The following is an 11,193-nucleotide window of genomic DNA, read 5'->3' as shown; positions in this document are numbered from 1 at the left end:
CGTTTCACGATGTTTTTCATGGCTTCCCATGGCTTCCGCCCCAAATCCGCGGACGTTCTCGGGGACGGAACCTATTCTAGAATAGTAAGTCTGGACTAGACTAGACTAGAATTAACGGCCAGCTTTTTCTAGCTAGAAGCCTGGGGCGCTGTCAATAGCGCCTGCCAAGCCAAATAACTGTATGTATGGCGTTCCTTCACCCCTCGTTACTCATCCTCTAATTTCACCAGGCGAAAATTTTGTGCGCTTGCTTGCCTCCATGTGAGCTGTAGAATTCCGGTAAACTGGGCGGTGGCACTCATTAAGGCTGATTTGGATTGCCTGAAGTCGAGTCTTAGGAAGGAGCTCAGCGTCAGCGGGCTTAGCATCCGCTCCCAACGCTTCTCCTTTTTCATAACTTACAGTTTCCGGTAGAATTATTGCGAAAGCCAGAGCTAAAAGAGTGGATCCTGTTGGTCTGTGCTCGTAGCAAAAATCTTTTAAGGGCCAATAGGACTGTCGGGTCACGGAGAACCCACTTTCGCAATAATTCTACCGGAATCTGTACATACGGCTCACGAGTCACGAGTCACGACTCACAACACCTCATTGTTCGTGCTGACTCTTTTACCTCGTCGGGCTAAGTTCAACATCATTGATCCAGGGATATTAATTTATTTATTTACCGAATTTTGATTTCTAGAAGAAACAAAATACAAGAAAGGAAACGTGAGTTTAGCTCCGATCTCCGCTTTCCATGGGGAGAGTCGGTTATCGATGCAGAAAATTGCGCTTGGGCCGTTTTTTATCTTTAACTATTCCCAATACACACTCTAAAAGAGATGCGCAATTCTTTTTGCATGAGGATCATACATAAAAAAGGAGAAAAGCATTGCCGGATTCCGGTGCTGCACCGGGTGGTGGTTGTGCCGTCAATCAAAACGTAATGTCTCACAGCAATATTCTCACTCTTATGAACTTATTACTACTGCGGAGTATGATCGACATTTGGATCTTAGTAAGGATTTAACTACAATCATGAACCCACTGCAAATACTGAACTGGAGAAATCAAATGTGCCTTTCAAAGGCTTATCCCCACCAGGTTCTGGGCCGGCGTCAACAGGATGGGTACCAGGTTAGATAACTATGCCGCCATATATGTATCTCTCCCAGACTTCAGTTCCCAGACGCGGATAGATAGGAAAACTACAGACATCCACAAACCGGATATCTTGGAGATTAGAACGGCACTCTCCTAGCTTCTATATCCGGGCGAGTCTCTATACTTATACTCTTGGTAAAAATTACCTTACTCAAGTTTGACCCTCAAAGCGATCAAAGCCCCAACACAGTGAAGATATACATAGGTGGTTCAGGTACCGTTTACTTCACCGCGCCGGATATCGGATCACTCTCGTTACATACATGTAGTTAAGAAACATGGTGATTTCTGCTCTACATATTGCATGCGGCGAGAATGCTTCATAATACAGGTATTGCCTGCTCTCGGCTAACTACATGTAGGCGCCATATCCCCCGAGTCTATTGTGCTCATAGCTATAGACGCATGTTTGGAATGTGGAATATGGAATGCATGGTTCCACTGCTAGGAGTACCCCGTGGGAAAGGGCCATTACCTCCCTACTCGGTAGAACTTTATATCTCTCGTACGAACCATAACTTACCAGTATTTGGCTACTAATCTGGACCTACCACACTAGAGTATAAGCTCATCCCGACTCATGAAACTCAGGAAAGGCCTATTGGCGTCTACATGGAGCAACCTGGATAGTTGGTCTTGATATTTGAGGAAAACTGTTATCAATCACGATCTACGGCCACGGATAAAATTATCCCTATCTGTCCAGATTGAAGATACATAACCATATTTCGCTCAATGACGCCTTTTAGACGTCTTGATGTATGGGCGTGGCGCCCCAGATTCATGGAAAAAATATCAGCCAGAATTCTCGAACTATTCTAGAAATCTCCGAAATATATGGTCTTAAGCTCCGTTTGGGGAATGAAAGCTGTGGATTATAGTCCTAACTGTTTACAACCTCGAGTAATAGTCAACGCTGTTGATCCAACAAATTTTCTTTTTCTAAGGGGCGTTGACGGCATATTATACTCTGAGCATCGCTCCTAATTTCTAGGAGATCTTAATTTATTATTTCCTGTTGTCACACTCGGGAGTCATAACCATTACGATTTGGAGAACAAATATATATATTATCATGGATAATGTGATGGGATAAGTAGTCCCAATCGCTAATCACACCCATTTGAGAATAATTAAGAATATAATACAAAATTTATACAAAGAAAATAATCATCGAACACCCTTAGTTGGGGCACAGACGGCCCTCCAAGTCCAAAGTCCAATCCTCACTACCGACTGCAGTGCTGGCATAAAACACACTCTTCGGGTCAAACCTCTGCTTCAACTGGTACAAACGAGCGTAGTTCTCGCCGTAGAAAGCCTGTTGGAAGTTTGGCTCCTGGATATCAGACTCCCCGAGGTAAGCACCAGAGCCGGGGGTGACATCTCTCCACTTCTGCATTTGCACATTGGTGAGGTAATCCCTCTTTGCTTGGATTTCCTCCGGTGTGGCACTTGCGTCCCAGGAAGCCGCACCAATAGCATGCAAGACAGATTGTCTCCATGCAGGGTTGACAGAGTTATCAGGCTCGCCACCACCAGGGAACTCATTCTTCATGTTAAATCCAAGAAGCATTCCCTGTTCCTCGACAACTGACCTGATAACTGCAAAAGTTTTATCAAAGGTCGCCTCATCTACCCAGTTTGCACGGGGGAAAAGACGGGATGCAGTCTGCACTGTAGTGTATCCAACGAGTTCCTTAGGGAAGGTCGCCTGCCATGCGTCGAAGAAAGACTCGTGCTCGGTGATAACGGGTGTGTATTCAATGTTCAATGAGTCGAGTTTATCAAAGAGGGGCTGGAGGAGGGCTGTGACATCTGCCGCACTGAGATTGGGAGCAAAGAAGGGTGCCATGTTGAAAGTTCCGGTAAAGATGCTGAAGTACGCATAGGTGCCTGCGTCAGCGTTGGTGATGAAAGTGTTGAAGTAGACCTTGACAGCATCCCAGTATGCCTCTAGGTCGGTGGAAGAGAAGCTGAATGTAGCGGTAGTAACCGGGAGGTCGGGGTAAGCCTTGACAATGACTGAAGTGACAATTCCAAAGGTAGATCCACCACCACCACGGAGAGCCCAGAAGAGATCCGAGTTTCGCTCTGCATTAGCGGTTACGAAGCGACCATCTCCGGTTACAACTTCGTACTCAAGGACGTGGTCGGCTCCCATTCCGTAGATACTGGAGAGGGGTGAGTGACCACCTCCGGCGAGGTAGCCTCCAGCATATCCGACAGTCATACCCTCTCCACCGACAACGACGAGGCCTTGGGCTTTGGCCGCGGCATAGACGTCACGGCCCTGGACACCGGCTCCGACTTTGAAAGCGGGGCCAGACCAGCCGAGACGGTTGAACTTAGGGATATTTTTGATGTCATTGAAGAAGTGGGTCCAAACACTAATGGAGTTTGCACCAGATGACTTTCCAGAGAAATCGTGACCTATGGACAGAGGTTAGTATAATAGACCCAAGCTGAAAATATAAAATCCAGCGAGAAGGTTACCAGTGTTCTTAACAACGAGCCTGACACCGAAGTTTCTAGCAAAGTTGACAGCAACTTGGATGTCGAAAACGGTCTTAGCTTTGATAACGTAATTAGGGTATCCTCCAAGAGTGCAAGACCCAGTGGGATCAGTGGTGGGCATGCAAGTAGCACCCTGGTAGAAGGGAGACATGATTGAGGTAGGATCTTGATCGCTGCAATCACATAAAGTTTAGAATTTTAACATCAATTAAGCTAGTTTAGGGGGAAAAAACATACTGCAAGTCCGAGTCGTGCCAGCTAGCAGTAATCTCTGCACATCTAGTGGCATTGTAATATTCTCCATTATAGCAAGGCGCCGCCAAAGGCACAGTGGGGATGAGCTTCTTGCCCGTCAGGAAGTTAACAATGCCCCAGAGCTTTGAAGAGGGCCATTTTGAGTCAGCGGATATGACTTTGCACACAAGATCGGATACTGAGCGCTTTGAAGAGGTATGTTCAGTGTAGATTATATCGTCGAACGAGATCTCAGGGTATTCCTCAACATCGGCATCAGTCAATGTCGAGACCTCGTACGGGAACGGTTCAGTTGTGGCAGTACTGCTGGCTGCGGCATCAGTGCTTGAGGCATCGGGTGCTGGAATTGCGAGTGCTCCAGAAAGGAAAAGTGCCAATGCGGCCAACTTCCAGTTTCCGGTACGTTGGGTAGATACAATGTTCGGCATCTCCGTGTTTTTTCTTTTTCTTTGTTTCTGTTGGGTTCTTTTGATACGGGAAAAAAAAATAACGAGCTGACTGAGGGTGAGTGAGTGAAATAAACACGTGGAAAATGAAGTAAAGAACGAGTGTGCCACGTTGTAGACTTCACTCAGGGAGGAAGGCGGGAATTTATGCAAATACAAAGGTCGACATTTTCAGATAGACCGTTGAGCAGAGCCCCTCCCTATTCCCTATGGAGAAATGCGGATGACGGGTGCCCACGTGGAAGGAAAGGGTGGCTTAGAGAAGAACCTGGGAGCATATGGATAAATGGGAGAATAGTGGAGACAAATCTCCAAACTATTGGTTACCAAGTCTGTGTTTGTATGCAGATAGAAGTACTTGGAGATGAAGTTACAAATACTTTAGCTGGGTTTAGCAGTTTAGCACATATACAAGGTAACCAAATATCGCTTGGATCACTGGGCCTCTGATTGGACCCGATTACCAGCTAACAACCACAAGGGAATATTTATGCAGCACGGTTCGTGGATCAGTAGTCGGATAAGCGACAGCCGCGCTCTCGCAACTTAATAAAGTAATCTACTGTTATTGTTGTACAGCTTACGCACTGAACTCGAGTCTTAGAGACGGGATCGAGAGAATATTGTGTCAGGGAGTGTAGACCGATATTGAGTCTACTGGGATATCTAAATACCAGCAGCAGTCTCGACCTCGGAGACCCTGCAATCAACGAGGACTCTGCATGAGAAAATCATCCAACGAGAGGATTATGATAAGTCTAAATATCGAGTCATTTCTGGCATATGATCCCTTCGGCTTACAACTGTCTTGCAATGTTGTTTCTCCAGCATAAGATCGATAATATATTATGCACCACTATCGAGCCTTACTTCCTTAATTACATCAAGGGATACCCCTTTTACTTTACTCTTCTCACTCCTATTATTTACCTAATGCTACCCCAGTCCACCAAGGTACTCTGCATAATCAATAATAATACCGTCGCAACTTATGCTTCAACTATATATTATATACCTCACGATATTACGTACGTCTAGCGCTAGGAATGGCATGTCTTACAACGCCACAATTCGTTACCAAGCTATTCCTATCAGTAAAATAGTAGGGCCAAATAGTTAAATGACTGCATCGGTATTCTCTGCGAGGACTCTTTAAATACTCTGCAATTCTTAGACAGGATGTTCACTGAACGGCTGGGAATGCCCCTGAAACTGGAACGATCATCTTGCGTTCCTGCCAGGGGCGGATTCCGTTATGCATACTGCGTATGCACTCTACCGATTATCCATTTGTGTATGGCTTTCACTCTAAAGTTTCCCCGCCTAAGAGTGCTTTACGCCTCTACGAGTTTAGAGTATGTAGGCCTTGGAGAGTCTTGGCCAGACGGCCTAATATCCAGCCATATGCATGCCCTGCGCGCATGCAGACCACATCTCTACAACTCTCCCACATGTACGATCGCGATGTAGGCCTCTCGGAGTATCAACCGGTTAATGCAGGTCCTCTATCTACGCCAAGAAGGAAATCAAAATCAATATAAATAATCGTAGATATCTACTCTACAGTTCCGGTTGGGTGTTGTCGTTCAATTGATCAAATATGGTCGTTGCGATTGCAGAAAATTTCCCCGCCAAGATGTGAAACATGGATTACCCTGAACGGAACATGCCAATCCTTCTGTAGCTTCTTTCGATCTCCAAGTGCAACTTTAGAATCATGTCGGCAAGCCTCCAGGTACGCTAGTCCTCGAACTAGCGGAACATGAATTTCGGCCCATGCGCAGCTTACGGCGTTCACGTTCTGTCGGAGCAACACTCATGCTCCCCGCGTCACGAATAATCACACATGATGAGACTTCCTCGGTCCAACTAGTTAACTGTCCAATCATTAATATGACACTCTTTATGATCTAGATACGCCTAGGAAGCACTTCGGTGGTGAAATAAGAGGAGCTTATCTAGCCCCGTGAAACCATCCACCACGTCAGGAGGAACAGAAAATACGAGCCCAACCAGCCCTATCCCACCAGCGAGCGAATAGCAGTGATGGCATACTGTGACCTCACGGGTAAAATCTAGCCCTAGCCCAGACCAGACCAAGGAAACAGACTAGAAAGAAAGAAAAAAGCCATGCGGGGATAGAGTACACAAACTAAGGCTTTCGCTAAACTTTTCCATTCCAGCAATGGAATAAAGTACTTAGGAGAAAAAGCTTCCTTGATATAAGGATAGAGGAAAGAAGCACTCTCCAGGGATCGAGGTGTTCATCTTCCACGCGGGGAAATAGAGGCGACTTGCCAATTATCAAACGTACCTGGAACTCGGAATCTGGTTATTGCTTGTCATTCACATTTTTCCCCCTTCGGTCCATCTCGGCTTTCTTTAGGATTCTTAATTGGACACCAGTATCTCTTCTCTCTCTAATTCGTCCTACTTGCTTGCCTTGCCAACTGTACTTGCCTTACATCTCGACTTCCCTTGCATATGAACTTGCGCAGAATAATAACGGCATAGCATAATACTCACTATATCGACCTATCGATAATTAACAAACATCGAGTAATAAGAAAATGTCAAGACCAGCACATTGGCCACCGCCAAATACGGTGAATCCCGATAACAAAGGGCCCATGATCGTCGGGGTCTTTATCGGATTTACGATATTTGCAGTCATGGTAGTTGGCTTGAGGTTCTGGACGAGATTGTATATCATTAGGAATATTGGGATGGGTGAGTTGTAATATTCCGAGCAAGTTGGAGTGGGTTTTTAATGACTAGATGGTAGATGACTGGTTTATCCTCGCGGCGACAATCAACTTGTTGGCTTCGACAGTGACGAATTGCCTTGGTAAGTCATCGCATGTCTTTTTTTTTTTTTTACCAGACACTAATAAACTTCCTTAGTGGTCAAATATTACAGCTTTGGGATGCACGTATGGGACATTGTCGCCGATTATGGCACTCTCGCAACAAAGGTAATAGAATTCGCCACCATTTGTACTATCAACTCCAAGCAGTAACTTACGCTTCACAGATGGACTTTGCAAACCAACTAGTCTATCATCCCATCCTCGCACTCACAAAGATCTCCATCCTCGTCTTCTACTATCGCCTCTCGGTCTCCGGTACCTTCCGCCAGGTCGTCATGGCGCTCATTGTCATCAACGTGGCACTCACTGTGTCAATCTTCTTTGCCGACTTCTTCCAATGCTCACCCATAAATTACATCTGGGATAAGTCGATCGAGGGAGGGAAATGCATCAACACAGAGGCATTCTTTATCTCCTCAGCGGCGCTGAACATCGTCTCTGATTTTGCGGTTCTACTGTTACCGATCCCCATGGTGTGGAAATTGAAGATTAATACGAAGAAGAAGGTAGTGTTGATATTATTGTTTAGCTTGGGTGGCTTGTAAGTTATCCACGCTGGGGGCTTTATGTATTCGATCTGCGGAAGAGGTACTAATGGTTCGATAGCGTCTGTGCCGTAAGTATCGTGCGCCTGCAGTCCATCATCAACATGTTCAACCCCAACCAAGCCGACCCCACCTGTAAGTCATCCCCGTCCCTGTCAGTCCGTAAAACAAAGAGAGAAAAATTCCTCCTAACAAAGCCACAGTCCAAGCCGGCTTCTTCTGGTCCGGCATTGAGTGCAGTCTCGCCATTGTCTGCGCCTCCGTCCCCTCCCTCAAGCCCTTCTTCGCAGTCAACTTCCCCAAGCTACTGGGCTCCTCCCTGGGCTCCCGCTACGGAGCAAACTCGCAGGGAAAGATGTACAACGGCGGGCAGTCGTCACGCTCACGCGGACAGGCCTACGCGCTCGGGTCCATGCAGAACGATAAGAATACGGTATATCACCCGGGCAAGGATAATGTCCTACAGACGACGATCGCCAAGGGCCCAAAGAGGGATAACGAGAGCGAGGAGAGTATCATACATGGAGACGGCATCTTGAGGACGAGGGATGTACGGGTGGAAGTGGAGAGTCTGAATAGTAATGATGGTAGGGTCGTTCCGTAGTTTTGCCCAGCCCACGATACTCGGCGATCGACCGCGCTACTGGCTGTGGGTAGTTGTTTTTGGTTATATATTGTTTGTGATTTTTTTCATTTGTCGATTTTTCATTTGTCCAGTTTCATTTGTCTAGTTTCATTTGTTTTCGGTTGTACATATTGTAGGGTTTTTGGGTGGGATTTCTTTTGTTCAAGAGCTTTGTTAGTTGGTGGTTGATTGGTTGGCCAATTGGTCAAGGTCGACATATCAAAAACGGCCCATATATCACGATCATATATGCACATATATTTAGATGCACAAGGTATACAGATATATAGATAGATAATGAATATTGTATATTACTTCTCTCTCTCTCAATTGATACACACACGCTCCTAATCCCTCGAATGGTTCGTTTCTTGCATTCCGGAGTAAACATCACCAGCATTCTGTATATACTTCAATGATCGATATCCCTATATTCCTAAACATTAATAATCCACCCACTCACAACACACTCAACAAATAACGACCCTCATATATGTTCGCTTCCAAAACTCTAACAGTACCTTTAATATATAATTATAAAGCGCTTTAATATAACGTTAAGCACAAGGATACTATATCCCAACCTCCTCTCATCCAGCTCTAATACCTAAAATATTTACCTGTAACCTTCCCCGCCTCCTACGTACCCCACAAATTACCCCAACCACGTGAGTATGCAGGCACGTCATATGTGTGGCGTGGTATGGTACGGTATTCATCTGCCGCTATATGTACTTACATGTAGGTACATATTCGAGAACCGGAGAGAGAGGGGGGGGATCTTCGGTCCATTCAGCCGAGGCGGTACTTAATATAAATTAATTGGGCTTGGCGGGCAAGTGGGGACGCTTTTGGTCTGGCGAGTTTATGTGGGATGGGGTGGAAAGTGACTGGTGGTTAGGATAATGTGAAGGGTAATAATTGTGGGAAGGTATTGGGAGTCGAATTGTAATGGGGAATGATTGTGAGGACGAGGAGACTCTCCGCGCAGCGGTGCCGCGGCCAGTAATGACAGCGGCAGAGAAGAACTCTTCAAAAAGACAAGAATTAACCCAGTCGACTCCAAATACCAGGTTCAAAGAAACCAAGTCCGCCGCCATGCTGCGCGGTGTGGTTGAAATCGGGGACAGCAGATGCGGCACCAATGATAGCATGTGCCAGAATCGTTCCAGCCCCTCATACCCAATATCAATACCCACCACCACCACCCGGATCTACTAGTCTTACATACTGACAGGATTACCAGGCGTGGCAGGTTCCAGTATTTTGATTTTGAATAGAAATTATCAACCTAACCCGCTTCCTGCTGACGTCCCCTCTGCAAGGTACTTTTTATTCTACTTTTTTTGAACTCGATTAACGAATAGGTAGACTTATTCCCTCTGCAAGCATGTACTTCAGATTGTTCCTGTCAAAAAAGGTCAGTGGTAAGCAGAAGAAAAAGCAGAATACAGCAAAAGCTTGCTATAAGGGTACGTACGCTTGGGAACGGAATTTGGTGCCGTTATAATTATAGAGAGAGTGCTAGTACTGAGAACTAAAGAAAAGGGACCGAAAAGTACTACCCTTAGGGAGTACCCTTATAGAAGGTGCCCTTATAGCAATCTGTCACTGTAACACTTGAAGTTAGGCCTCAACGTCTCCCAGCGCCCCCTCACTCGGTCTGCCCGCCGACTGAAGCCGCGTGTGCAATTCTCCCATCGTGACCTGAGGGAGAAAGCTTATACCACTCAAAGTCCCTCGGGCCTGAATATATGGATACAGTAGCTCTGTAAAACACTGACTAGATAAGGGTTAGGGCCGTCGCACAGTAGCTATATGATACGCCGGCCGGCCGCTACGGAGTGCGCTTGCGGGTCCGGTCCGGCCCGGCACCTTTACCGGTGCCGTATCGGTGCGCGCCGATGCCGGCTTTTAGTACTTCAAGACCCCAAAGTCTTGAGAGGAATTGTGTGTATATATAACCCGGATCTTACGAGTTAGGCCAGTAACCCGCAGATACTACTAGGTACATACCTGCTCCTGTCTGTCAAAACCACAACCCTTCGAGTGATTTCTCGTGTCTGTAATTCACCTAGCCACCAGGGTGACCTAGCATGTGCTCGGACTACTTTCTAGCTTTTGTAAGTGAGTTGGTGGTAATGAGAGGAGGGGGAGGAAATGTGTTGACTATGGCACGGTGGGGTTCTTTAGCGGGTCGACTTTTAAGGGGCTCTATTAGTGGCTCATGAAGAGGAGGAAAGAATACTCGGGCTGTAATAGATCAGTCAGTTATACGTTAGATAGAGATATAGAAATTGGAGGATGCCTCATACCTATCATAATTATAGATATTAGCCTCGGCTCTCGAGCGAGACCTCCAAGGTGAGCCTCCAAGACTCGAAGATTATTTATCCGAGGCCGTGGAGAGACTGAAAGCAGATTCTGGGGATGAACATTCACTTGAGTCACCGACAGGACGGTGATTCTAGATTAGAAACTCAGGAGAAAGGCTGGTTACATGTATGTAGTTGTAGCCCGGCCATGACACCGGCGTGTTTCAGAAATGTGTTCTGTTGCTAAGGTCTTCACAAAGGCTAGGGTTAGGTTTCTTACTTTTTTCCCTCCCTTCTTTCTTCTTCTGTTTGTGACGGGATAGAGGAAATTTTTTTTGCCTGGGCTGTAAGAGCTTTTGTGACAATTAATGAATTAAACAAAAAAAAAAAAAAAGCTTTTGTGAGCGCAATCCTGAAAACCCCGCCAAGACCGAGCCATGAGGCAGTGTGTACCTGTGGTGAGCATGTATGCACCTA

At 46.1% G+C, this 11,193-nt stretch overlaps 3 protein-coding genes across 3 annotated transcripts; 2 read left to right on the top strand and 1 right to left on the bottom strand.

Moving 5' to 3' along the window:
- Nucleotides 1–2,326: 2,326 nt before the first annotated feature.
- H6S33_007863 (uncharacterized protein) lies at nucleotides 2,327–4,343 on the bottom strand (the record flags this gene model as incomplete). Its single annotated transcript, XM_044839222.1, has 3 exons — nucleotides 2,327–3,576; nucleotides 3,640–3,833; nucleotides 3,898–4,343. 3 exons carry the CDS (start codon nucleotides 4,341–4,343, stop codon nucleotides 2,327–2,329), a joined length of 1,890 nt encoding a protein of 629 aa, XP_044688736.1.
- Nucleotides 4,344–6,931: 2,588 nt separating this feature from the next.
- Nucleotides 6,932–8,380, top strand: H6S33_007862 (uncharacterized protein; the record flags this gene model as incomplete). The annotated part of the gene is made up of 6 exons (XM_044839221.1): nucleotides 6,932–7,091; nucleotides 7,147–7,209; nucleotides 7,266–7,336; nucleotides 7,396–7,772; nucleotides 7,838–7,911; nucleotides 7,980–8,380. 6 exons carry the CDS (start codon nucleotides 6,932–6,934, stop codon nucleotides 8,378–8,380), a joined length of 1,146 nt encoding a protein of 381 aa, XP_044688735.1.
- A 972-nt stretch (nucleotides 8,381–9,352) lies between these two features.
- On the top strand, nucleotides 9,353–9,622 carry H6S33_007861 (uncharacterized protein; the record flags this gene model as incomplete). The annotated part of the gene is made up of 1 exon (XM_044839220.1): nucleotides 9,353–9,622. The coding sequence occupies one exon, from the start codon at nucleotides 9,353–9,355 to the stop codon at nucleotides 9,620–9,622; it is 270 nt and encodes an 89-aa protein (XP_044688734.1).
- Between the last annotated feature and the right edge of the window lie 1,571 nt (nucleotides 9,623–11,193).

This window comes from Morchella sextelata, assembly GCF_020137385.1.
Source record: "Morchella sextelata strain SCLS chromosome Unknown scls_24, whole genome shotgun sequence".
NCBI lineage: Eukaryota > Fungi > Ascomycota > Pezizomycetes > Pezizales > Morchellaceae > Morchella > Morchella sextelata.
This window is presented reverse-complemented; position numbering and strand designations above follow the sequence as displayed.